The 27,884-nt window shown below is 39.1% G+C and overlaps 1 protein-coding gene across 2 annotated transcripts in view; it reads left to right on the forward strand.

Annotated features, from left to right (window-relative positions):
• RAB38 (RAB38, member RAS oncogene family) overlaps nt 1–27,884 on the forward strand; it is a 136,794-nt gene that overhangs the window by 94,191 nt on the left and 14,719 nt on the right. For both annotated transcript variants that reach the window (XM_030332438.2, XM_032595055.1), the window contains exon 4: nt 7,911–8,191. In XM_030332438.2, coding sequence (XP_030188298.1) covers nt 7,911–8,191 — 281 coding nt within the window. The remainder of the gene's footprint in view (nt 1–7,910; nt 8,192–27,884) is intronic.

The following is a 27,884-nucleotide window of genomic DNA, read 5'->3' on the forward strand; positions in this document are numbered from 1 at the left end:
AATGGATAAAGGACCTAAATGTGAGACAGGAAACCATCAAAACCTTAGAGGAGAGAGCAGGAAAAGACCTCTCTGACCTCAGCCGTAGCAATCTCTTACTCGACACATCCCCAAAGGCAAGGGAATTAAAAGAAAAAGTGAATTACTGGGACCTTATGAAGATAAAAAGCTTCTGCACAGCAAAGGAAACAACCAACGAAACTAAAAGGCAACCAACGGAATGGGAAAAGATATTTGCAAATGACATATCGGACAAAGGGCTAGTATCTAAAATCTATAAAGAGCTCACCAAACTCCACACCCGAAAAACAAATAACCCAGGGAAGAAATGGGCAGAAAACATGAATAGACACTTCTCTAAAGAAGACATCCAGATGGCCAACAGGCACATGAAAAGATGTTCAGCGTCGCTCCTTATCAGGGAAATACAAATCAAACCACACTCAGGTATCACCTCACGCCAGTCAGAGTGGCCAAAATGAACAAATCAGGAGACTATAGATGCTGGAGAGGATGTGGAGAAACGGGAACCCTCTTGCACTGTTGGTGGGAATGCAAATTGGTGCAGCCGCTCTGGAAAGCAGTGTGGAGGTTCCTCAGAAAATTAAAAATAGACCTACCCTATGACCCAGCAATAGCACTGCTAGGAATTTACCCAAGGGATACAGGAGTACTGATGCATAGGGGCACTTGTACCCCAATGTTCATAGCAGCACTCTCAACAATAGCCAAATTATGGAAAGAGCCTAAATGTCCATCAACTGATGAATGGATAAAGAAATTGTGGTATATATACACAATGGAATACTACGTGGCAATGAGAAAAAATGAAATATGGCCTTTTGTAGCAACGTGGATGGAACTGGAGAGTGTGATGCTAAGTGAAATAAGCCATACAGAGAAAGACAGATACCATATGGTTTCACTCTTATGTGGATCCTGAGAAACTTAACAGGAACCCATGGGGGAGGGGAAGGAAAAAAAAAAAAAAAGAGGTTAGAGTGGGAGAGAGCCAAAGCATAAGAGACTGTTAAAAACTGAGAACAAACTGAGGGTTGATGGGGGGTGGGAGGGAGGGGAGGGTGGGTGATGGGTATTGAGGAGGGCACCTTTTGGGATGAGCACTGGGTGTTGTATGGAAACCAATTTGTCAATAAATTTCATATATATAGGGGCGCCTGGGTGGCGCAGTCGGTTAAGCATCCGATCAGCCAGGAAAAAAAAAATAAATAAAATAAAATAAAATAAAATTACATAAATTTCATTAAATTCTAAATATTTCATTAGAGTTAGTTTTTATAAAATTGATATAATTACCCATATTTAAATGTAAGGTGGAGTTTTGTGGTATATGACAATGTGACATGCATAGCATCTCAGAAAGTTATTTTCCCTTTAAAATTGGGTGTTTGGTACTAGTCAGCTCAAATGAACTAACTCCTAAACATTACTCATATGATGTAGATGATTGTACATTACTCATATGATGTAGATGATTGTAGATGATGTATGTATTTCTAAATATTCTGAGTTTTCAAGACATTCCAATATCTGTCTTATTAGAGATCTTCCAATTTATAACTGTTGGCAAGTCATCCAAATTGCCTTAAATCTTGTGTAGGTCACAGAACATGTTAGCAGCCCAACATCCAGTTTGTGGCATCTGCTGTAGGCAGTAGGGGATCCCTGAAAGTGTTTAATTAGGAAAATGATAGGGTGAAAACAGAGCTTTGGAAGGTGAATTTGGAAGAGGTGTATAGAAATTAAAGTACAAGTTCAATATCTAGCCCTGACCACAGCCTGAAACTTCAGCCTTATATATACAACTGCCGACTCAACGTATCTGCCTAACAGACATCTCAAACCTAACATATCAGATCCTGACCTGCTTCCACAAAACCTACACTTCCAAAAGTCTTCTCCATTCCATTTAATGGCAACTCCATACTTTCCATTTTTTTCAGCCAAAAGTTCTGGAGTCCTGCTCGCATCATCTCATACTATACATCTCCTCTATCATTTCAATTTCCAGATATACCCAGGAAGCCAGCAATCTTTACCACCCTTCACCATCACCATGTTGGTCCAAATTATTGTCTCTTGCCTGTCTCCTCACTTCCAACCTTGACACCCATAGGTCATTCCTTAATGCAGCAGCCATACTATCCATTTACTCCTGCTCTTTGATGTTTCTCAACTGCTCACAATCCTTCAATGCTTCCCTCTCTCATGCAGGATAAAAGGCAACCTTCTTATAATGGCCTGAAATTGTTTCCAGTCTGGACCCTGAGATCTGCCCATCTCACTGCACACTACTCTTCCCCTTGCTCAGTCCTCTCCAATGCAGACTCCTTGTTCTTCTCTGAACACTTGCTTCAGAGTCTTTGTGCTGTTCTGTCTAAAACCCTCTTCTAAATATCCATATGGCTTTCTCCTTTACCTCTTTTTGGTCTTTACTTAAATAACACCTTCTTTGTGGGCCTCCACTATCTATCCTGCTTAACTTTGCCCTCCCTCCCACATACCATTTTCTCCTTTCCTACTTTATTTTTCTCTGTAACACTTCACCAGCTAATGCAGTTTTATGTGTACCTTACCACTGTTTATCTCTTTCCACTAGAATGTAAGATTCATTAGGACACAGACCTTTAATTATCTTTTCTAGTTGCTAGAACAGTGCCTGAAAATTAATAAGCATTCAAAACTTTGTTGTTCGGTGAATGAAGGAGGTGAGGCAATCCTAACTAGAGTGGTTTCGATGGGAATGGAAAGAAAATGATGAATACAAGAGACATGGCAGAGGGTGAGCCTTAAAGTCCAGTTAAGCCTGCAAGTATCTGCTGGGGTGAGGGGAGGTAAAGAATTAGGGGTTATTCCTTCACTCGGTGAGGAGACCTTACTGAGCACTCACTGTATACTGAATGTTCAATACACTTGTCATGGGGGTGCTTAAACCTGGTTCTGGCTAGGGGGAACTTACAATTTTGTGAGGGAAGATTACCATGGTTAATGCCAGTATATCAGCCTAGGTGACTTGGAAAAAAAGTGATTGATACATTTCTGTCACTGGCTTGGTGGGGCAAAGTAGGGAAGAGAGAAGATGAGACAGTTTCAAAATGCTGGACAGAAGGTCAGATGGGCCCTTAAAAAGTGGACAAAACCTACTCACGAGGATGTCAGCCAGACTCTGATCCTAGTCTAGATTTCCTTGACTCACTCTTCAAAACCAGCTTAAGCTATTGTAAATTCAGTAATTAGATAGATTTTTTTTTCCTCTAGATCCTTGTGCAAGGTCCATATTTACTCTCATTTTTATCTTCCTGCTTTTCATTCTATTATTCCCTAGAAATAAAGAGCATATCTGTATCTTGGAGGAAATTTTAGCTCTATGGATTGTACCATGATCCAACATATGTTATTTTGAATAGAGTAAATTGATTCCAAATTTCTTAAGAATATGAAAATGATTACAAAAGCATAACATTCCAGTCTAAAACTTGTTGCAACAGATATGCACCTAGCCCTGTTAGAATAATGTTAATTTTCTCCATCAATGAACATCTTTCGATTATTTACTGGAAATGAGAGTATAATATAGAGCAAGTGTGTTAGTACACAGCACTCGTTCATGAATATACGATGATGTTGTATTTTAGAGGAAGAAAGAACTTTAATTTTAGCTTATTTCTGCAAGAGTATCTTGAGTTTTTACTATATCAGATAGGTGGAAAATAGGCCTCAGATTTATAAGATCAAAATATGATCAACTTGCTCTTCAAGATTTTACAGTGCTGTAGTGGAGACTGAAGCATGAATATATAGCATAATAAATGTAAATGATGTCAGGTAAAGAAAATGCTACAGGGTCGTGAAAAAGTTGGGAGGCCAGGGAAGGTTGCAGAACTGTAATGGCATTTCAGGGCACAATTATAGGATGTACAGGATTTCATTGGACAGAGTGAGAGGAAGAAAGATGGGGAAGGAATTCAGGTTTTGGGAATAGAGATATAAAAAGGAAAGAAAAATCCAGGGAGTAATGGAGGATGTGTTTTAGAAAGAGTAAGTACTCTAGTGTGGCTTCGCCATGGAGCACTTGAAGAAAGTGACAGGAGGAGAGTTTGGAAAGGTAGTTGGAGCCAAAGTCTCCTTGTCTGCAGTTTTAATAAAGGTGTCTGTTTTTAAGCATGTAAGAGGCACTGAAGGGCTAAAGCAATAGAGCATAATGGTAATGTTTACATTTTGAAAGTGGATTAATACAGAAATGGTTTTAAGATTTCACCTAGGGACTGCTTAAAAAGACAGATTCCTGAGCCCCATATAAAACTACCATGTAAGAATCTCTGAAGAACATGGCCCAGGAATGGGTGTTCTATAAATACCTAAGATGCATTTTCTTTCCTGCTATATTGAAATATAATTGGCATATAACGTGTAAATTTAAGCTGTACAGCATGATGGCTTGATATATTTATATATTTCAAAATGATTAGTACGATAGGATGGACACCTCCATCACCTTACATAATTCCCTTTTTTTTTTTGTCTGTGGTGGGAACATGTAAGAACTACTCTTTTAGCAACTTTATACACATAATACAGTATTATTAATTATAATCATCATACTATATATTAGATCCCACCACTTATTTATCTTATAACTGGAGGTCTATATCCTTTGGCCAACATCTCCCCGTTTCTCGCACTCTCAGACTTCGGCAACCACCTTTCTACTCTCTGTTTCTACAAGTTTGACTTTTTTGGATTCCACATATAAATGAGATGATATAGTATTTTTTTCCTCTGTCTGACTTATTTTACTTACCATAATGTTCTCATAGCATTTGCCATGTTGTTGCAAAAGGAAGAATTTCCTTCTTTTTTGTGGCTGAATAATATTTCACTGTATGCATATACCACGTTTTCTTCATTCATTCATTCATTCATTCACTGATAGACACTTAAGAGGTTGCCATGTCTCATTCCTTGTGGACAATGCTGCAATGAACAGGGGGGTGCAGATAGCTCTTTAAGATAATGACTTCATTTCCTTCCTGTGTATGCCCATCTGGTGATCCCTTATGCTGCCAGAATGTCTGAAGACCTATGTTTATATTTATATTTATTTTAAGATCAGTAGCAGTGCTGATGGGGAAGAGGACTGATCAGGGGCTGCTTCTGAAACAGAAGCATTGGTAGAATGTTGGAGACCCTTTGGACAGAGAGGCGAAGAAAGAGTCAGATGACTTGAAGGTACCGCTCTGGGGCACAATATTACTAGTGATGCTGAGAACTGAAGGGAACACGGAGGGAGTAGGAGGTGGAGAGCTGGTTGCCTGCATCTGAGGAGGTTGATTAGAGGGGTTGCCAGAGGCAATAACAAATTTAGTTTCCGGTATCCAATCCCATTTCCCTATTTTACCAATAAGGAAAGCTGAGGCTCAGAATGGTACGGTGACTAATCTGAGGTCACAGAGCTGGTTGGTTAGTAGTGGAGTGGTAAATGAATGTGCCCAGTTTAACAGAAAACCCAACACACTTCCTCCTCTTGTTTCTATGCCTGTGTAGAAGATTCACAGCTTGATTATGTGCACTGAGAACATCTATAGAGTATTAATTACCAAGTGAAAATCCATTAAATAAACATTATGACTGTATTGCTTGTGTATATTTTTAGATGAGTCTGTGACACCAAATGGACCACTTAAGGCCGTTGGGACAGAGGGCCAAGCATTAATTTACTAGGAATATTTTAACTCCAGAAGCAGGAAAACAGCAAGGGACCTAGGAGGTCAGCCAAAACAAATTCATGCACGTAAAACATGCCTGACATACAATAATAAGCACAGGTGAGAAAACGTAGTCTTACGAAGAGGAATACATTTGTCTAAGGCTGCACTGGTAACCAGTGATTAAAATGAAGACCGGTATCTTCTGACCATTTAATTTACTGCCTTCTGCAGCAAGGTTTTCCAAATTATTACTGCAGCCATTGTATTAACTTTTGTGGTTCAGTTGATTGCTTTGTCATTTAACTTTCCTGGAAGCTGAACATTGAATCATGAGTCACATCAACAGGGCTATGGATGTGTGTGTAGAATCTAAGAGAAAAGAGAACCTACCTGCTGAATTGGATCATTTTTAGTGCAAGCATCCAGTATGACACTTCTTAGTTTAGCAGTTCAAGGGCAAAAAATTATGTATTTCCAGCACAAAGTACAGAGCCTGGACCGTATTAGCTATCCAGTAAATGTATGTTCAATGAGTGATCTAACCCCACAGGGAATTTTTGAACTATGGTCTTTTTTTTTTTTTTTTTTAAGTAAGTTACCTATGATACTCTCCTCAGGTCTCTACATTGGCCATTTGTAGGGATTCATGAAAAGTCACATGGTTCTCATTCTTTTAACAAAAAACAGCAGAGAGAGAGCTATCAGCTGACAAAGGAAGGATAAAATGTGAGTGCTAGAAATGCCCTTTTCTGAATGTGACCTCTTATCAGATCACCGGAAATATAAACTTTTCAAGTCCACCAGCCCAGTGACCTCAGTGTACAAAGATCACTTTTTTCTCTTTGTTTCTGATCTGGCACACATACCCTTATGAACTCAAACACACACACATATACATACAGATTTTCCTTTTTGAATTCCTATAAAGGTGTTAAGCCTATACATTGTTTTTTTGCATTAGTCTTAAAAATGACCCTTTGCCATATATTTTAAATGTAAAAATCTTTCTTCTTCAAGACCCCCTTACTCTACTATGAAAATCTCTGGACAAGCAGATTATTGAATAACCCGTGACTTTGCTTTTCATCTGATAAGTTCCCTGAAAGGGATCATAAGACAACTGTGCAAAGCCTAGAGGCCTTCAGAGTCCCAAATGATCACAGAAGCCTTTTTTTCCCCTCTCTTCCTGAAATGTCATGGCCACCCTGAGCAGTATCAAAGGAGATCACTGTTTGCATTAGGAACTAAAAAAAGAAAGAAAATAAAAGAAATTTAAAACTCATTTGGGAGAAATGAAAGTTCATCTGTGGGTTGTGTGTCATATGAAGAGTATTATACCACTTTCTTTCATTGACTAGACAACTATGGGGAAGAAAACAAAGCTTCTGTGGTGAAACCCATGTAAGGAATGTTTTAGGATCATCATGTGCTGGCCCCCACCAAATGCTCTTCTTTCCAGTGATACATGCGTGAGCACACAGGCTCACACACTATAGGACCATTAGGGCGGAACCCTTGACCTGAATCCATTTTCACTAGTGCTATGGATCATTTCCTCTTCAAATCTGCAATGCTAATGCCCATGTGAATATCACAACCTATAAAAGAGTTTTTTAACTTGAATTAAAACTCACCATCACAACATCTTGTACTCAGAGTTAAATGTAAAGTGTTTTTAAAATTGTTGACCTATATGTCCTTAGATATAGGCCAGTTCCGGCGTTTTATTCTTTTTGAGAGAAGTTGGCTTATTAAATACACACCTCGCTTTATTTTAATTTGTATAACTTTATAAGACTCTTCACATGAATAAATTACCAAATCAGAATAAAAGGCCTTTGGCCATACACTTCTGGAGTTTTGGGTTCAAAAAATATAAACCCACCCTTCATTAGCTCCTGTCTTCAGCTACTGCTAGTGGATAGAGTTACAACCAATAAGATTCATTCCATTTTGTTAATTAGCTGAAATCCCAGTCAATTTTGGTCATAAATTCTGCTCCGGAACTCTGGTTTCACTACCTACATCATACTGATTGTGTACTTAGCTCACTCTTTAAAGATAAGTACTGAAGCACTTTAGTGAGGTATCTGCTCACACTGGACACCTTGAGAGGTTCCAGTATATGATTCGGTTTACAATTGTAATGAGTTTTTGATTTCTCTTTCTTTTTGGTGATAGGTCAAGAAAGATTTGGAAATATGACAAGGGTCTATTACAGAGAAGCTATGGGCGCATTTATTGTCTTCGATGTCACCAGGCCAGCTACATTTGAAGCAGTGACAAAGTGGAAAAATGATTTGGACTCAAAGTTAAGTCTTCCTAATGGCAAACCAGTTTCAGTGGTTTTGTTGGCCAACAAATGTGACCAGGGGAAGGATGTGCTCACGAACAATGGCCTCAAGATGGACCAGTTCTGCAAGGAGCATGGTTTCGTAGGATGGTTCGAAACATCAGCCAAGGTAATGTGACCTTAAAGGAGAAACCTATTAGGCAAGATTCACAAAGACAATAATCATATAATCATTATTATCATCATAATGATGATAATATGTGTTTGTTTAGTCATTTGTATTTCCCAGATTGTTTTAAGCTCTTTCTCATCTCAAGAGGATGAGTTGCCAGGGCAGAAATTACTATCCACAATTTAAGATGATTTTGGCAGGGGCACCTGGCTGGCTCAGTTGGTTAAGTGTCCGACTTCAGTTCAGGTCATGATCTTGTGGTTCTTGAGTTCAAGCCCCACATCGGACTCTGTGCTGACAGCTCAGAACCTGGAGCCTGCTTCAGATTCTGTGTCTCCCTCTCTCTCTGCCCCTCCCTCGCTCCCCGCTCTCATTCTGTCTCCCTCAAAAATAAATAAACCTTAAAAAATTTTTTAAAAAGATGATTTTGGCTAAGAGAGCAAAAAGCAACTTGTACATGGTCACAGTAATAATAGTTAATAACTGTGTTTGTTTAGTGAGTGCTTATTATATGTCAGGCATGTTTTATGTGCATTTTCTCATTTAGTCCTCAATAACAACCCTGTTAGGTAAGTATGATTTTAGAGTGAATGAAAGAAATGGGCCTTGCATTCAGTGTCACTGCCTTATCCATGTATTAATTAATTTATTCCATCAATATTTAATATGTTCTTCTGTATGCCAGGCATGGTGCTTTGCCCTAGAAATGAAAAGATGGCAGGAACGCAGAACTACCACATTGGGAATACTGGAATAGTGGAGTGAGAAAGTAGTTAGCAAGTATCACTGTGAAGAACATCATGTGGTTTGGCACTGCTCACTCTTCAGGTGGTGGAGGAGTAGCAGGGAGTGGGGCAGAGTCAGGGCTGGAAGATGAAGAACCCAATGTGGTGTGATAAGGATATTATTGTTCCCATAATGCCCCATGCTGCCATCTCATCTGTCAGATGCATGGTTTTTGCTTTACTCCCTTTTGTTTTTGCTTATATTTTTGTATCTCAGTATCAGAGAGAGAAAAAAAAAGCTTTTATGGTAAATTTTGAAAGTGAAAAAATACATAAATTAACATAACATAATGTAAGTTTACATATATGTTAAAAATATAAGTATAAAAATATATGAAACATTTTATATATTTTATATTTATAAATTATATTTTATAATATATATTTGTATAATATTTATATATTTTACATATAAATGTATACATATATTTTACATTATTAGGATTGCATTCTGCTTAGTTTTATATCATAATTTTCCCATTTTATTTGTTTGTGAAAAACACAAAATAAATACTTAGGGAGTGGAGCACAGGCATTGTGCTGGTTGTTTGGGATTCAACTATGAATAAGATAGGCATTGTCTCTGTACTTATGGACATCACAGTAAGGCCTTATTGTGAACATTTGTGCAATCACTAGAGAATGGTTTGAAAATATAACTTTAGTGGACATCATTCAAATAGGCTGAGGAGGAGTCTGAGACCTGTTTCATGCTGGAGAGAAGAATGGTCAGATTTTCCCTGGGGACTAGGGCAAGACAGACTGGAGGCAGGTCAACCTGGAGACAGAGTAACGTAGTAGTGATTGAATTCCTGTGGGAAAATGGCAAGGCTTTGAACGAAGGTAAAGGCTATAGGGATTGGAAAGAAAAACCTGAGTTGAGACTATCACTGAAGTTCATTTATTTATTTTTAAAACTTTATTTATTCATTTTGAGAGAGAGAGAGAGGGAGAGGGCGGGGGAAGGACAGAGAGAGAGGGAGAGAGAAAAGCCCAAGAAGGCTCCACGCTGTCAGCACAGAGCCCAATATGGGGCTCGATCCCATGAATCGAGAGATCATGACCTGAGCTGAAACCAAGAGTCACATGTTTAACCAACTGAGTCACCCAGGTGCCCCTCACTGAAGTTTGAATACCAGCAGTCGTTAAGCAACTGAGTGGGTTGGGGGATGCTAGAGATGGAGAAGAGGGTGGTGGTGCCACTTTTTCTGTCCTAGTTGGGATGTTCCTTTGTTCCCCTCATGTCCTGGAGAGTCTCAATGAGAGTGATGTCTCTGAGCTGAGGTTTTGGGAAGTTGCTACTTCTCAGTGCCTGGCATTTTTGCCTTCCTTGGAGCCACGGTGTGCTATTTTGTCTTTTCTTCCAAAACCTTTTGTTTCCCTTATTTCTTGGGATTATCTTTTAATTCAGGCCACAGTATCCATCATTTTCTACCGCCTTTCTACTCTACTTGTCAGTGAACCTTTTTGGTTTGTTTGTTTGACGAATTACTGTAAAGAGAGAGATGCAGAGCAAAACTCACAGGTCTGATTAAATTACACAAATTAAAGAAATATGACATTTTTTATAGTTTGATTTTTGGATGTTGATATTGCTGTTTTCTTTTTAAATTCCAAAATGTGTGTGAATTCACCTATTCTCTTTATTCCTTAGCCCTATCCTAAGTTTCACTCTACAACTTCTGCATTTTCCTTCAGATTCCTTTCTTTCAAAATAATTGCTCTCCTGCTCAAAACTCCAGGTACAGGGGTAGAAGAATAAGATTTTAGAGAACTCTTTTTCCCAATAGGTTACTTTCCATTTGAAGGGCAAACTAGAATGAATGACTCATATATATGATGAGGGAGTCTTCCATCATTCATTCATTCATTCATTCATTCATTCATTTAACAAATATTATTGAACACCTGTTATGTACCAGACACTGGGAATACAGAAATGCATAAAAAAGACAAAATCCTGACCTCATGGATAACAATAAAATATAAATTAAACATATAAGGTGGTATATGGGGAAAAGTGTTAGCAAAACAAATAAATAAATAAATAAAATAGAAAAAGAAGAAAAGAAAGGAAAGGAAAAGACCTATGAGTTTGTGAGGAGGGCTGAAATTGCTTGTAGACCAAAGGACCTTCTGGGCATTTTCTTTAACCTCACTTTGACATTTCTTGTTCCACCATGGCAGTCAAACTCTGCTTAAGAGCATGAGGTTCATTAACTTAAGGCCTGACTGACCCACTGTACTTAGATACTGGATTTTTAATCCTCCAAATCCCTGCCAGTGTAAACTTTGAAGAGAAGCTTTGTACAGAGAGAGGGTGGAGGGATTTCACAAGCCTAAAGTGTGCTGAAATGCTAAAGAGGGTACAAGGCCTCATTGTATTGCACTCAATGCCTTCTTCCCTCCAAACATACTGCTATTGAAATTGTCCCAAATGTCTTAATAATGAAAATGTCTTCCCAGTGCCAGGTTAGTATTCAAAGTTAATATCTAGCATCTCAGGAACAATACTGCAGCATTGATGCTGGAGTGTCAAACTGCTCAAAAAGTCATTTTTAAATGATCTCTGATAAAGCTCTGCTTAACTTCTGAGGATAGTATTACAGCATTTACAAAATAGAGGCCCAGATCAAACTGTCTACCCAAAGACAAGATGGCAGCATGTGGAACTGCGATCCATTTATTCTTTGATTACAACATTTGGGGGCAGGGAACATTTCCTATAGAGATCTTTGTCTTAGAAAGTGAATCTACTAACAATTAGAATCCTTTTGTGGGATGTCATGATCTGTCTGGTGATAAACAACTGATTTCCTTTTTTATGACTCTAAAACTTCTGATGGACCAAAGGCCATGACCTTTGGCTTTGTCGCCATGGCCACATTTTGTAGCAGTCCTGCAGCTTGGCCATTTCTAAAGCTGAAACTAACAGGTTGTTTGAAAAGTCACTGGGACTAGCCTCCATCTTGATGCTGACCTTGCTGCTGAGGGAAATTTGCCCTTTTGCTCTTCAGTCTTGTCGAATAATTTTCCATAAGAGTTTTTATGTCTCACTGCTGTTGTTGGAACACTCATGGTAGCCTCTGGCTGTGATTTAAGAGAGAAAAAATTAGGTGTATGCTAGCATCTATGATCTTTTTACACCATTTCTTCAAATATTAAAACCAGAGGAATAAAAAGAAAAACTGTTGTGAATAAGTTTTCTTTAGTTTTCAACCTTTATATTCTTTTTTTTTCTCAGCCATGTTTACTTGAATTCTACCTGTGGATTCACTAGGACCAGATAATATATAATTGGGGGTGATTACATGTCCCATTTTCCAAGGGCGTTCCTGGTTTATCCTGCTGTTTGAATTTACATTGTCACCATATAGATCAGGAGCTCTAGTACATCTCACTGTCCACATCAGATCTTAACTCTACTAATGTCTATTTTATGCACCCTTGTGCCTAAGCCCAGTCTCTATAATATGTTTTGGTAGATTTGTCTCTTTACGATGAGAGCCTTGGTCTGTTCTTATTGGAGCATCCCCAGAGTTGGCAGTCCTATCTTCTGGGCCCTTCTCACTGGCTGATGGGGCCCTGCTACCTGTTGAGCCATTTACCTCGTCTATTCTTGGTGCCCATTACCTGAATCTCCACCAGTTGCTTCTTTTGGATTCACTTTCTGGCCACACCCACTTACCTTCTAGGGTTGTCAAGAACATTAAGTGACATAATGTATATGTTATGTCTGATCACATATACACACCACACCTACCCCTCAAACATAACATCTCTGTTATCTGTTTGCACAACCCATCCGCTGGTCTGGATATCACCATCTGTACTTAGCTCTGATGCACACAACAGCTGCACTTGGTGGAAGGGTATGCTTCTATATCTTAGCTCTTTACAGGCTGTCCCATCCTGCTTTTATGGTGCAGTGGTTCACGAATGGCTGTGTTTAGAAACAGGAGACCAGGGAAATGCCTGGGTAGATGGGAAATAGTGGAGCAAGTAATAGCTATCCAATGGTGGTGACAGGAACCAAAGTCACAGAAAGAACTTCAGTGCTCCTGGCTCATGCTCCCCTCCACCTCATGCCCTACTCCTGGCAGATTTCCATGGCTGTTCCTATCCTATGTATAGCTCCATTTTAGGCCCACTCTCTTTCTTAGAATGTTCTAAAATCACTGGGTTCCCCAGGAAGAAATTTTCTTACATTAAACTCCACTCAATTTTGGTCTCTTCCCTGCAGTTACAAAGAAAAATGTTGATGTTTGTCCTTCTGGGAGAGGGAGTATACTCAGAAGTGTTCTCTATAAGAACGTATTAATTTCTTACAGGGAGGAGTAGGTTTTCCTCAGTGTAATGGATGTTTTTCATGTATTTTGGATTTCTAGCAGTTACTATACATGTTTGCTATCTTTAGGGGAACCCCCAGCCATAGCAGGCTTACCTTCTCAGGAAGAACCCATAGAACTTTCTTCTTTTGCTTTCTTTGCAGCCAGACCACAGGCATGTGACCTAGATTCCACCAATAATACTTATTTTGAGAGAGAAAGAGAGAGAGCATGAGCAGGGTCGGGGCAGAGAGAGAGAGAGGAGGGAGAGGATCTCAAGCAGGCTCTGCACTGTCAACACAGAGCCAAATAAGGGACTCACTCTCACAAACCATGAGAGCATGACCTGTGCCGAAACCAAGAGTCAGACGCTTAACCGACTGAGCCACCCAGGAGCCCCTCCACCAATCATACTGATGGAGAAGTGGGCAACTAGAGGAAGAAGGTACAATGTAAAATCCATTTTTTGGTGGTGGAGAGGGGGGTGGAGGCAGAGCAGGACTCCATCCTTGGGAGACAGCAGAATTTTCAGGGTCCTGTGTTTGACCCAGAAAGATAATCACTGCTGGCCCCAGGGACAGTTGCATTCAAGTTCAGTTTCTCGAAGCTTCACAGATTATGGGACGCAGTGCTCATTGGTGGCTGGCATTGTGTCCTTATCAGGCCTGTTTTATGTAGGGCTTGAGTTTCTGGAAGCTTAGGCTTGAGCCTATTTCATAAGACTGCTGAATAAATGTACAAGCTACACAATACCTCTTGAATACACTATTCTGTATTTGGCACTTCAGATTCTGTGTCTTACAACTGAGAACCTGGATTAATATACATGGTTGCATATGTTTGAGAAATCCAACCTGAATAACTGCTTCCCTTGCTGCAGGACTTCTTAGGACTTTGATATTCTAATGTGCATTCTGAATCTCCAGGAAGAACTGTGGCCGTATCTCTTGCTGTTTTCTATATGTGAGCTTCATGTGGAGATTTTCATGCACATGCACTCATTCAATCCTTCTCATGAGCCTACAGAGTAGGCATTATTATTATTACCATTTTAAAGAAAAAAAAAGTTGAGACTTGAGTGACTTTCCTAAAACTGTATAACTATGGCCTTCAAAAATTTTTTTTCAATGTTTATTTTTTAGAGAGAGAGAGACAGAGCACAAGTGGAGAAGGGCAGAGAGAGAGAGAGGGAGACACAGAATCTGAAGCAGGGTCTAGGCTCTGAGCTGTCAGCACAGAGCCTGATGCGGGGCTTGAACTCACAAGTCGTGAGATCATGACCTAAGCCCAAGTAGGATGCTCAACCAACTGAGCCACCCAGGTGCCCCACTACTGCCTTTTTTTTTTTTAATTCTAACATACTCTTTTTGTTCTTTCATATGTTAACATTTCAAAATCAAAGTGTGCCCTATAGCCAGTGTGATTTCTAAAAATAAAAATGATGGCTTTTTCTGCTGTCTCCTTCAAGAAGAGGAGCACCTGGGTGGCCCAGTCGATAAGTGTCTGACTCTTGATTTCGACTCAGTTCGTGATCTCGTGGGTTTGTGACATTGAGCCTCATGTCCAACTCTGCCCTGAGAGCGCAGAGCCTACTTGGGATTCTCTCTCTCCCTCTCTCTGCCCCTCCCCCACTCATGAATGTGCGCTCATGCTCTCTCTTTCTCTCAAAATAAATGAATAAGCATTAAAAAAAAAAAGAGGGGTCTACACCATGCAGCAGTACCTAAATGTGTTTGGTCATGTGGAACACTTAACAAAATAGTGGAACAAGCTTAGGAAATGCTGGCCTAGAATTTTCATTTAAAAGGAAAGTTTTCTATGTTTTGTTGTTTACTGAGCTATTATTATTATTATTATTATTATTCTGCAAGCTAAAATATGCAGCAGTTAAGAAGTGGCTAGTTTTTCTGGAAGCTGCCTGAAGAGTAGTATCACATATGATTTATTTCATAGGCTTCTAAAAAATATACACTTAGAAACATAATGCATTCATACAAACTGAAAATGCATAGATAATGCCATCTGGGTATGGGTAGATGGCTATTCTAATTCACTTTTAGCGGATTGAGTAGAGAACACCATTTAAAAAAAAAAAAACCTTTTATTTTTAAATTGGGTAGTAGGCCATCTCTGATTATTCTCATTTTTCAAATGTCAAACCATGAAAAAATTCTTGACAGTCACTGATGCAATCACTGATTCAATACAATTTGTATTGAGTGACTGTCCAGGTCTGTGCTGTGAATGATGTATATTAAGGTCTTTCTGAGTTCAGAGCATGTTATGAGGTGCCAGTTCTTATTCTTAAAATGTTAGAATTTCCTATAGGAAATAGATCTTACAGGTTTTAAGCGTCTGTCTCCAAAGAATTTAGGATGAGCGTTCACTCACTTACTTTGTCCCAGCACATTTAACCCTATATTTTTAGCTGGTCTGATTAGAGCTGTTTGTAGTTAGGGACATAAAAGGAAGGGCCCAATCTGGAATCTATAATCAGAGCCAAGTTAGAAGACGTTATTTAAAGGAAATGGTGGCAATGTTTAATAGTCTGTAGCACAACCATTGGAATCACTGCTTCTGACAGATTCTTAATGCCCTACAACAACAACAAAAAAAGTGACTTGTTTCTTGAAGTTGAGAAGAGCTTAAGTGCCAGAGCCTGAAACTCAAGCTACTCACCTGCTTGTGAATCAATGTAAATTAATAATAATGTTTTAATTTTTATCTTTAGCCAAATTGGTTCTCTAGAGGTTTTCTAGTCTGTGCTTAAAATTTTCTAGAGAATCTGAGATCCAACTATGACTAAAATGTTGTAGGAAAGTAGATGTGGATCCTCAGAGGATATAGTCATAGTTTGGTGTGCAGGGGGCAAGGTGTTCCATATGTCCTTCTCTCCTGCATGTTTTACATTTTCATTTCATAAAGCTTAGGTCCTGCCTGACATTTGGACAGTTTTAATAGTCTATTTCCAGACTTTGCTTATGATAGTCTGTACTGCATGGTGCTAAAAACTCAATCTACCCAAGGGATCACTTTGATAATTCAAGAATCTTCTGTAGGCCCTACTTTTTGATTCAAATTTAGACACCTTGGAACAGGGATCAGAGAACTATAGCCTGAAGCCCAAGTATATAGCCTACCTCCTATTTTGTAAATAAAGTTTTATTGGAGCACAGCCATGCTCATTGATTTATGTTTCTGGAGTCAGCTTTCCTCCTGGATCTTGATCTCTAACCATGACTTCTTTCCCAAACTTCAGACTTCCATATCCTTCTGGGTCTCTACCTGGATTTCACCCAGACAACTCTTCAAACCCAACACATCTGAAACTGAATTCATTGGCTTTTCTGCCAGTCAGATCATCTGATGTGGAGACCTCACATCCACCTGGACATCTAAGCCATGCACCCTTATAACTAGGTTACTCACCCTTCAGAAACCCCTTGTTCCTGAGCATAGAAAACCCACAGTGATGGGGCGCCTGGGTGGCGCAGTCGGTTAAGCGTCCGACTTCAGCCAGGTCACGATCTCGCGGTCCGTGAGTTCGAGCCCCGCGTCGGGCTCTGGGCTGATGGCTCAGAGCCTGGAGCCTGTTTCCGATTCTGTGTCTCCCTCTCTCTCTGCCCCTCCCCCGTTCATGCTCTGTCTCTCTCTGTCCCAAAAATAAATAAACGTTGAAAAAAAAAATAAAAAAAAAAAAAAAAAAAAAAAAGAAAACCCACAGTGAGATTCTTTCTTGCCCCTTTTTTGTCCTTCCATTTATCCCTAATGTTACTGAACTGCTTCACATCCCCTGTTCACATCTTGCTTTTCCCTTTGTCTGGGACATGCTTCTTACAGTTATTCACCTCCCTCTTATTCTTCCTTCAGAACTTGACTCAAGTGCTATTGGTTACTAACCCTCAGGTAGTCTCTCCTGTTTCTTATCACAATTGGGTCAAGATTCTTTCTTTGTGAGCCTGCCCTCTGTACTGCACTGTGAAATCTTCCTGGGCAGCCACCAGCTCAGTGGCTTGTGCATCCATAGTGGTCATTTGGTCAGTGGTCATTGGATGGAACAGAATTGTTTGCTACGCTGCTTCTCAAGGACTCTTTCAGAAGATTCTTTTACCCTATTATTCTTTTTCCTACCCTTTATGGGGGTATTTCTGTCCTTAGAGAACTGTGCAGAAGGAGAAAAATTAATTTACTACTGTATTTCCCAGGAGGACTCCACATTATATAACTGCTTTCATCCAGAAACCTTTATAGATCCTTTGCACAGCAGGGAGGTTGCAGTGCCCTGAAGTGTGGAGGGGGGAGCAGAGAAAGAAATGAAGATGAGGGAAATATCCCCCCTAATGCCTTGGGCCCTAAACTGGGAACTGCAGAATTCTTTTCTTGGTAACACTGCACAGCATCCCGCAAGAATCTCCCATTAGCCTGTGGATCTTATTATCTGGCTTATTCCTCCTTCACACCCCAGGACCAGAATTTAGTATCTTTTCCTCATTGAAATTCCCATCATCTTGTTTCCATGCATCTCTCCTTTTGTTCAGCTCCTGTCATTTGAGCCATGCACAATGGCTAGCATATTGGCATTTTCTTACTATTCATAAAATGGAGTTCCAGAGAGGCTTTGGAGAAACCAGGCCCAGACTTCAGATCTAGTCCAGAACTCTATCCAGTGACAATGATTCTTGAAAAGTTGTACATCAGGAACTCCTGAAGAGCTTGCTAGGATTCCACATGGCTCAGCCCTGCTCTGAGGTGTCTGGAGGTGCATAGATATATGTTTTTAGAAGACGGTCTTTGGTGATGTTGGTATGCACCTTGGTTGAGATGCATTGTGTTATACTTTGTTCGTTCACTCATTCATTCATTCATTCATTCATTCCTGAAGTATTCCTTGAATAGCTACTATGTGTGTGTTCAGGTAGGCACTTTGCCAACCACTGGGGCACTGATCATAAAGGGCATAGATTCTTCCCATTAAGAACTTCCCAGTCTCCTAGAGGGAAACTCATATAAACAAATAATTATAATACAGTATGAATTTCTGTAAAAATTGGTGGCTTCTATGTGAGATGTAGGAACACTTGAAGGAAAGGCTGTTATCTGTGCCTGAGAGTGAGACAGCTTCCTTGATGTTTGTTGTGTGTCACCAAGGATGAGAGAGTCCCCAAAGGAAGATCCAAAGGGGACTCGTGAGAAGAACTCCTTTTTAAGGGGTGCCATTCAGAGGGTCTTTAGAAGCCACTGTTAGGAGATTCTGGGTGTTCTTAAAAGCAAAGACAAGCTTTTCATCTTTACTCTTAAGATATCTTAAGTGAGAACATGTCACTACTGCAGTTAGTAGCTTTACAGTAATCAGAAACTTGTCAATACGAAATCACAAAGAATCTTATTATTAAGAATCATAGTTGGTTTATATTTATGAAACACACTCATACTCTTATTCCCAGGCCTTGTCCTAAGTGCTTTATTTGTTTCATTTACTTCTCACAAACCCTCATGAACCACATAGTGTTATGCATGTTTTACAAATTAAGGAGCTGAGGCTTAGAGATGTCAAATGATTTACCCATGATCATATGGTTAGCAAGTGGCAGAGTCAGAATTAGAACCCAGATCCCTCTATTCAAAGGGATCTTTGAATAGTTTTTATAAATCCACTACTATTCTCCATTGTGTTCTGATTTCTAAAAATGTGTTGAAATCTCTTGAATGCTGCTGCATATTTTCTCATTCTTTTAGTTCTTGAGATGCTAATTGAAATGTTTTATTTCTTTCAAATCATTTGTTTTCAGTGTTTTGGCAAGGATAGGGAATAAACCTATTCCCTCAGTCTGCCATGTTTAACTGGAAGGTACCCGTGCTCTTTGACCTTTTTGCTGATTATATACTTTATTTCTGACTCAAGTTTAGTCATTATATAATTTAACTCATTATAGTTTCTTTTAAAATTAGGGTTATTTTATCCTCATTTTATTATGTGGAAACTACAGCACAACAGGATTTAAGTAACTTACCCAAAGTCACACAACTAGTGAGTCTCAGAGCTGGGACTTAAACTCAGGTCTGATTGATTCTGGATATGCCTGGTGCTTTCCATACCAGCTTTCTACTTTGAAAAAGACAACCAACAGGCAAAAGCTGTGTCTCCTTTGTCAGAACCACTGTCAGAACATTCTGGGAAGTGTTGCTTCCTTGTGTCTGTAGAGGTTTTGTTACTAAGACATGTTTGTCTTCTCCCTCCCTGTGTTACTTCATTATTTTTCGGTATTGATTTTGTTTGTTCCTGTTTTGTGGTCATTTACCTTCTTTGATGTGTCTTGTTTGCCATCTTTGACACAAGTGGTCTTAGATTTGCGGGCAGCAGCCCTGCTCTCCCAAGGCCTTCTGTTTCATCTCTGTCTGCTTCACTGACTAGTGAGGTATTGATTTCTTGGGAGGGCCTGCTGGGATTGGAGGAAAAACCAATATCCCATTAGATAGAAATGAGAAGCAGCAGCAGCTTCTCAGAAGCCTATTCATTGACCTAACATGCTAGGACACTGTTCAAAGACTAGGTTAGCCTGACGTGTCCAGGGGTATTCTGAAGTGATTAAATTTGTCCTAGGTATAAGGTAGAAAAGTCAGTGATGGTAAAATCAAGGGTTGTAAATCTGTTTCCATGAACTAAATGAGGTAGAATCATCTTTTGAGAATCATTTGCCTGTCAAAGGTTGCTTCAGGGAAGGAATTTCTCTGTAGAAAGCTTTTCTAATTCTTGGTCCCTTTGAATTTTCTAGTGTAGGCATAATCTTTGTGTACCATAAAGCAAGTCCTCCAGTTTTTATGTTTCCCAGGATTCCCAAAATGAAAAAGAGGGTCAGAATCGGGGTGCCTAGAATTGCCCATACAATATGTTTCTGAAACATTGTATGTAAGTCCCATTTTTTAGTGCTACCTCAAGAAGCTCATTATGACAGCTCTCCCTTTGACAAGGAAAAGTTCCTTTGGAAGGAGAATTATCATCCTCTGGTTCATCTGGTTATAACTTTAGTTCTTATGTTTCAGATTTCATAAAGGACAGACATGAACAGTAATTTCAAATGACTAAGGTCTAAAGAGCTCAACTGTTTCCATAGTAACAGAAACCCATACTGAACCCCCAAATCATCATGTCATTATATCTTCCTCTACCATTCTGTGGAAACCTAGGACAAGTAGATCTGGAGAGCACTTCATAATCATCTTATGGTCTAACTACTTATTTTGTAGTTTCATTCAGCCATTTATCAAATAATCATTGAGCACCTCTCCTCTATGTGACAGGCACAGTTGTGAGCACCAGAGCTATACCAGCAGACACAACAGATAAAATCCCTGCCTTCTTGAAGCTTGCATTGTAATGGTGGAGGCAGGTAATAAAGAGATGAATAAGTGTAATGTGTAGTTTGTCAGTAGAGCTAAATGCTGAGAAAATTTAAGCGGGGAAGGAGTGTAGAGCTAGTGTGGCATGTAAGCTCAGGATATAGGAAAGAGTTCAAAGAAGGAAAGCACTCTTGGGTAGGTGCTACCTACCTAAGGTTGGTTTCACTAGAAAGTGTGGTGTTGTATTTTTTTATTTTTTATCTTTTGAGTTCAAGATTTGAAAGAGGACAATACTGAGCTGTAGAGATTGCTGAGGGCAATGATCCAGGAAGAAGGTGTGGCATGTGCAGAGGCACTCTGGTGGGAATAATAGAGATGAGGTCAGGAAGATGACAGGGGTCATGCTGAGTCGTTAGAGCACTGTAATAACTTTAAGTTTTGCCTTGAGTGAGATGGGAAGACACAGGGTTTGATCAGAGATGTGATAGGATTTGATGTAAACAATCATTCTGGTGGTTATGTTGAGCCTGGATTTTAGTGGGAAAAACTGGAAGCAGGAGATTAGCGAGGACTCTATTTGTAGCATCTGAGAGAGAAATTGTGGGAAGTAGTCAAAGACGACATGCTTTTTTGAACAGGCAGCAGATAGGATTTCCTGACAATTTGAATGGAGGTTATAAGAGAAAAAGGATTCTGGGACGGCTCCGCAGTGTTTGGCTGTAGCATCTAGAAGAACGGAGTTGCCATTTTCTGAGGTTGGAGCCCTGAGATGTGAAGGAGATGTCAAGACCTAGTTTTGTATATGTTAAAATCTAGAAGACCTCTAAGATCAGATGCCAAGTAGATACCTGTGCATGATTCTGGAGTTCAGGAGGAAAGTCCAGGCAGCAGGTCAGAGGACCAAGTACTGATTCCTGGGCACTCCTACATTTGGATGAGAAAATGAGGCTATACAGAGGAAAAGTAGTAGAGGGCAAAGGCATTTTCCAAAAAAGCTGAGATTGGAACTCAGTGATCTCTTCTCAGTGTGTAACCCTAATAAGATTACATGTAATTAGCCTGAAATTTATTTTCTTCTGCTATTTTCAGTAGTGAGGTGGGAAAATGATGAACTAGAGAAGAGTACACATTATAGGCTCTCTTTTGAAAGCATCAAAACTTGGGTTTACTCACTGTATGTCTGCTAGTTGGTGAGTCACTTTACAAAGTAGGAAAGTGATTAAATGGTTGTCTCCCTCTATGCTATCAACAGTGCACTTTCTTTCAAGTCACTGGGAGTTCTAACCTAGGCCAGAGTGTCCGTGATATGATTGGAGAGGCTTTCACTAGGTTTTGGTGAGGTGGGAAATGTTTAAATCTAACTCTGAGAGCAATTATGTAAACTTAAGTTTCAGGTCTATGAAAAAATTTGTAAACTAAGTTCATCATGTAGATTGAAAGTCAGCTTTTATTTGCCAAGAATGTTCAAAATGATGATAATTAACATTGGAATAGTACTTTCAAATGTAGAAAGTTTCTAACATTTACTTTCTTATTTGGCTTTCATAAATCCTCTGATTTTTCTCACTCTTTTGTGAAACTCTTTGTTAAGAACTCCTGCTTGTTGTTCACGTGAAATGGCTTTAAGAACCCTAATCATTCTGATTCCTTCCCCTGGATACTCTGTAATTTGTTGATCGCCTTCCCTTGCTTCCTTCCTTCCTTCCTTCCTTCCTTCCTTCCTTCCTTCCTTCCTTTCATGTGTAGCAGCCAGGTCTGTTGATTACATACCAACAGACTGGACAGAGCATGGTATAATGAGGCTTTAACTTACCTTGGTTACATCACATTTTAAATTTTATATAGTATTTTACTGCATTAATTTATCTTAACAGCTGTATCAGGCTGTTGACATGTGTACACTCATGGTCATCTAAAAGCCTCCTTATTTTTGCAAATAGTATGCTATCAAATAAAATCTTTATGCTACTGATATAAGCTGCTGATAATTTGAGCCCAAGTGTAGGATTTTACACTAATGTCCATTAAATTTTCTTCTGAAGCTTTAATCTATGGTTCCAGTTTCATTTTTAATCTATTTGCTTATAAAAGTAAAGTGTCAGTTTCAGTTAGGGTTATGTGCATACACGTTTGGAAGAGACCCTAAAAACAACGACAGATGGCTGTTGATGAGGGGTTGCTTTCAGGTTCTAGAGGCTCACGTCACTTTCTAGCCATGTGGCCTTTCACAACATGGCGATTTACCTCTTCAAGGTCAGAAGGAGAATCTGTCCCCAGTCATCTACAATGAAGTCTTATGTAAGGTAACCTAATTAAGGGAGTGAGTATCCCATCATATGCATAGGTCCTGGCTATAGTCAATGGTCATGTATCCCAGGAGGTAGAAATCTTGGGGATGGCATAGACTTCTGCCCACTATACTTGTTTTTAGACAAGAATAAGTATTCTGGAAAGGTTAAGGGTAAAAGACATGTAACAGCTGGGTTTGTCCACGCCAACTCCTCTTTTTTAAAGTTCAGAAAACAATAGCTTTACTAGAAGTTTACCCAATAGACGTCTGCTTATATTTCATTAGTCATAGCTACCCTTAGCACAAGGAAGCCAGGGAAATCAAGTTTTTGCTACCTACATATATTGGGATTCTGTTGGAAAGGAAGAGGAGATATCATGTATTGTGTAGATAGCCAGGGCATGAATGGAAATGCCAAAGTGCAGAAAGTAAATGTTATCTAGTTTAGGAAAAATAGGACTTAATAATGAAAAACAAGGGGTGCCTGGGTGGCTCAGTCAGTTAAGCATCCAACTCTTGATTTCAGTGCAGATCATAATCTCACAGTTCATGTGTTCAAGCCCTGCGTCGGGCTCTGCGCTGATGGTGCAAAGCCCGCTTGGGATTCTCTTTCTCTCCCTCTCTCTCTGCACTGTGTGCTCTCTCTCTCTCTTTGTCTCTCTCTCAAAATAAATAAACTTAAAAAAATAATGAAAAATAAACTCCTACCCAGGATTAATCACTGTTAACATCGTATTTCCTAATTGCATCATATTATATGCAACCTTAACATTTATCATGGGCATTTTCCATGGCATACTCTGTAAATATAATTTTTAGTAACTGAATCATACTGCATCATAAGTCTGTACCATAATATCCTCTATAATTGGCCCTCCTTTTCTTATTATACATTTAGGCAATTTTTACTTTTCACTGTTATAATGTCATGATAAGTATCTTTATATGTAAATTATTTTATATATTTAAGATTCCTTAATTGGGCTTTATTCTTTTTTATTGGACTTTATTCTTAATAGAATTACTAGATCAAAGGGAATAGACATTTGTACAGTTCTTATTATATATTTCCATATAGATTTTCAAAAATGATGAGCTAATTTATACTTGCCAACAATGAACAGAAGTGTTTATACCTCTATAAGAACACTCTAAAAATCCAAATTTCATCATGTCACTTCTGCCTCTCGTATGTCTAACAAAAATTTGCTCAGCATGCCTTTTATGACTTCATCCAAACTTCTGATAAAATGAGGTTAGTTCCCAGCAGAATCTTGAGCTCTGTGCTACGATCTACTCATTTTACCACAGAGCCTGTCCAAATGCACCTTGTTCACAGGATGTGATGGGGGATATTATACTAAAGAAAGGATTTGAAAGGCAGTCTCTTGATTGCTCAATCTGAAATATTTATTATAAAAGAAAAAGAAGTTAGTTTCTTGTGTTAGGTTTGCCTTCTCTGTGTCATCTGTTAACCTTGTGCTACATTATTTAAGCATTCGGCTTTCCCTTCATGACAATACTTTTGCTCTGAATAAATCCCAGTACTGTCTTCTGCTTTTATCATTTTCTCCAGGCATGTCTTTAGACTTGGTTTGAGCATCCTGAGCCTATTTGGATGAGTTCAGACCACCCTTGAATCTTTTCTGAGTTTACTTCCCTTCTACTTGTGTACATGTTATTTTTAAAACTAATCTTAACTGAGATGTTCCTGTAGTCAAACTGGTTTCTTTTAGATCTCCTTCCTCTTTCTTCTTCACTGGGCTACTCATGACTGTATAGTTAGAATTTCTGTTCCTGAGTTTATTGTCTTTATTTTTCTCCAGACTCAATCTTATGGGTTGTTTTCCATCTGTGAAAAAAACCTACATATATGTTTCCATTTATTCTCTATAATTTTATTTTCCAGTTTATGAAATATTTCTAGATGTGATGTCTCCTTCCTATTGTCTGGACTTTGATAAATGAAGATATTAGGACCTACACTATTCATGCTTCAAAATTAATTATTCCTCTGTTCCACACCTTTGAATGTGAATGTTAATGTAGTATGTGTACCTTATAAATAACTTATAAAATAACCAGACTTATAAAATTGAGTGTTGAAATTATCTGTAATCAAACCACCAATTGATTTCACTGCTATCATTTTAGTCTGTTCCTTCTAATCAAGGCTAGGTGTCTATTAAAAAGAACTCCTTTATAGCCCTTTTAGGCTATATTTACACTTAGGGTGTCAGTGCATAAAGTTGGCTTAGTAGCTGTAGACCTAAAGCTGCATATACACAATATCATCAGAAGAAGGAAGAGAGGAAAAGTAAAAGGCACCCAGGGTCAGCAAGAAAAGCTAGGTCCTCTGAATCGTATTTTACAATGCAAGAAAGTATATAATACACCTTGAATAGTTCTCCAGAACAAAGTTAAAATTTTTTTAAAATTAAAAAAGTATGCTTATATATTTATTTTGAGGGAGAGAGAGTGAGTGGGGGAAGAGCATAGAGAGAGGGAGAGAGAGAATCCCAAGCAGTCTCCTTGCCGTCAGTGCAGAGCCCAGTGTGGTCTTGATCTCATGAATTGTGAGATCCTGACCTGAGCTGAAATCAAGGGTTGGTCACTTAACCAACTGAACCACCCAGGAGTCCCCAAAGTTAAGATTTTTAAAGTTTATAATTGAAGCAGAAATGTTCTTTATCTGGCAAAGTTACTGTCCTTTTGAATAGACTTAATTCAGTGAAAATCTGTAAAAATAACCAGAAATCTGAACTAAGGTCAAGTCTTAACTTCCAGGAGCCTCACTTATTACTTTAAAAAGTTATTAAGCAACTACTTCATACCTTTCTGATGAGGTACATCTTTTCAGGTCATTTCTGTCTCAACTCTACTTACCTCTTTTTGCATGTCCAATATAAGAGCTTCAATGTCCACTTATTCTGCATATGTTAAAGTTATCAGACACCACTAGATACGTATCTGCTTAATAGTGCACAACTTTATGGAAAAATATTTTCCTATTTTTTAAAAAAATCATACCTTTCTATGTCTATCTAAAATATGAATATACTAGTGTTGGGTTGCCTGGGTGGCTCAGTTTGTTAAGCATCTGACTCGATTTAGGCTCAGTCATGATCTCATGGTTCATGAGATCGAGCTCCACATTGGGCTCTGTGCTGACATCTCAGAGCCTGCTTGGGATTCTCTTTCCCTCTCTCTACCTCTCCCCTGCTTGCTCTTTCACTCTCAAAATAAATAGAAAATAAACATATAAAAATAAAATAAATAAAATAAAACATGAATACATCAGTGTAGATAATTACAAATGTGCATAAAGCTGTATGGTAGATACAACTGAGCGTTTCCTGATTTTGTGGTGATTCTTTCGTGGCCATTTTTGTGCTTCTACTCCCAAACATTCCCTTTGAGGTCCCCCCACAGGTTTTCCAAATGAAAGTTACCATTTCCTGCATACTCTGTCCCTGAAGTCATCATAATTGGCCAATAGTGTCTATATGACCTGAGTGGGGTCTCTCCTGGGACCATTCTCTCCTGGACCCTTAGTTGCTTTAATCTTCAGTGTGAACATGTGACTGAAGCCAGACTCATCTGAGTTCTTCCCCAGCACTTCTCCAGCTGAGTTTGGGGCTAAGGGACCTTTCTCTTGGGTGGTAAAGCTATGAGGATGTAAGCCCAGAGCCTGCTGGCAGCTCTCGCCCTCTTTACATGCAGAAAGCTGCTGAACAGATAGGGAAGAATGAAGCTGACCTGATGGTGTTTGAGAGCCTAATTTTATTTCCTAAGGTTTTTGAAGTGGCCTGGGTCATTCAGCAATTCTGTAACTCCTGGGAGCTACCCTTCAAATGACCTAGGCAATTCAATGGATTTCTGATTTTTGCAACCAAGAACTTATGGCTAATCATGTTGATAGAGTGCACTTGCTGTAGTAAATGATAGCTTAAATAAACGTCTTGTTCTTAAATTCTCAACTTGAGAAATCTTTCCCATTAAAGAAACATTATTCTTAGGACTTGCACCAGTTTAACTGCATTGGAAAAAAGGCAGAATATAAATTCTCTCCTTTCACAGCTGATAAAACTAATGCCTGAGAGAAGACTTGACCTGTTCATAGTGACTAAGCTAGTTGTAGTAACATCAGGGCTAGGACCCAGCTCTCTTAATTAATGAACTGTCTAAAGCTATCCTGAGTTTAAAGAAAGTTCAGTATAATAGACTACAATATAAAAGAGCTCACAATATTTTGTTGTAATTTTAATTGGTATTAGTCCATTCTTCTCTCCCTTTCACAGCTCAGTTCATTCATAAATTACTTGTTGGGCATGTATGTGCCAACAGGCCCTATATAAGCTGCTGGTAACAGTCCAAGTGCATAAAAGTGCCACTTCTGCTCTCAAGAAGTTTACTATCTAATGCGAAGGTAATTTCTAAAAGACATTGCAACCATTAAAGCTACTTTAGGGACTATGATGGAAGCACCTGAGAGACATACCCAACCCGACCCAGCTCAGGTTGGGACGTGGGGCATTGGCCAGGGAAGGCTCCCCAAAGGGGATGATGTCAGGACCTTGTCATCACCAGTCAGGCCCATTGTTTCCAGCTTTTCCATTGTCTCTCGCTACTCTCCTATTAAAAACATACATAAACTTCGTTTGGGGCTAGCATCAGAAAAATGGAGAAAGGCAAAAATATCTAGCGCTGCTTAGGTAAGGGTGGAAGACCACAAGTATAACACAAAGTCAGTTAATAGATGTCTCTCTGCATCCATCCCTTCACCATCCATAGCCACTTCTAGATGTGCTGCACTACTCCTCAGCATTAATTGCCAACTTGTGCAGAGAGGAACACTAGTTATATGAGATAGCGTTCTGTGAGATAAGAGTTCTGTGATCAGATGAGCTAATGGAATACTGTATACTTGTTCTCTACTTGGAGATGGG

Source organism: Lynx canadensis, chromosome D1, assembly GCF_007474595.2.
Source record: "Lynx canadensis isolate LIC74 chromosome D1, mLynCan4.pri.v2, whole genome shotgun sequence".
Lineage (NCBI taxonomy): Eukaryota > Metazoa > Chordata > Mammalia > Carnivora > Felidae > Lynx > Lynx canadensis.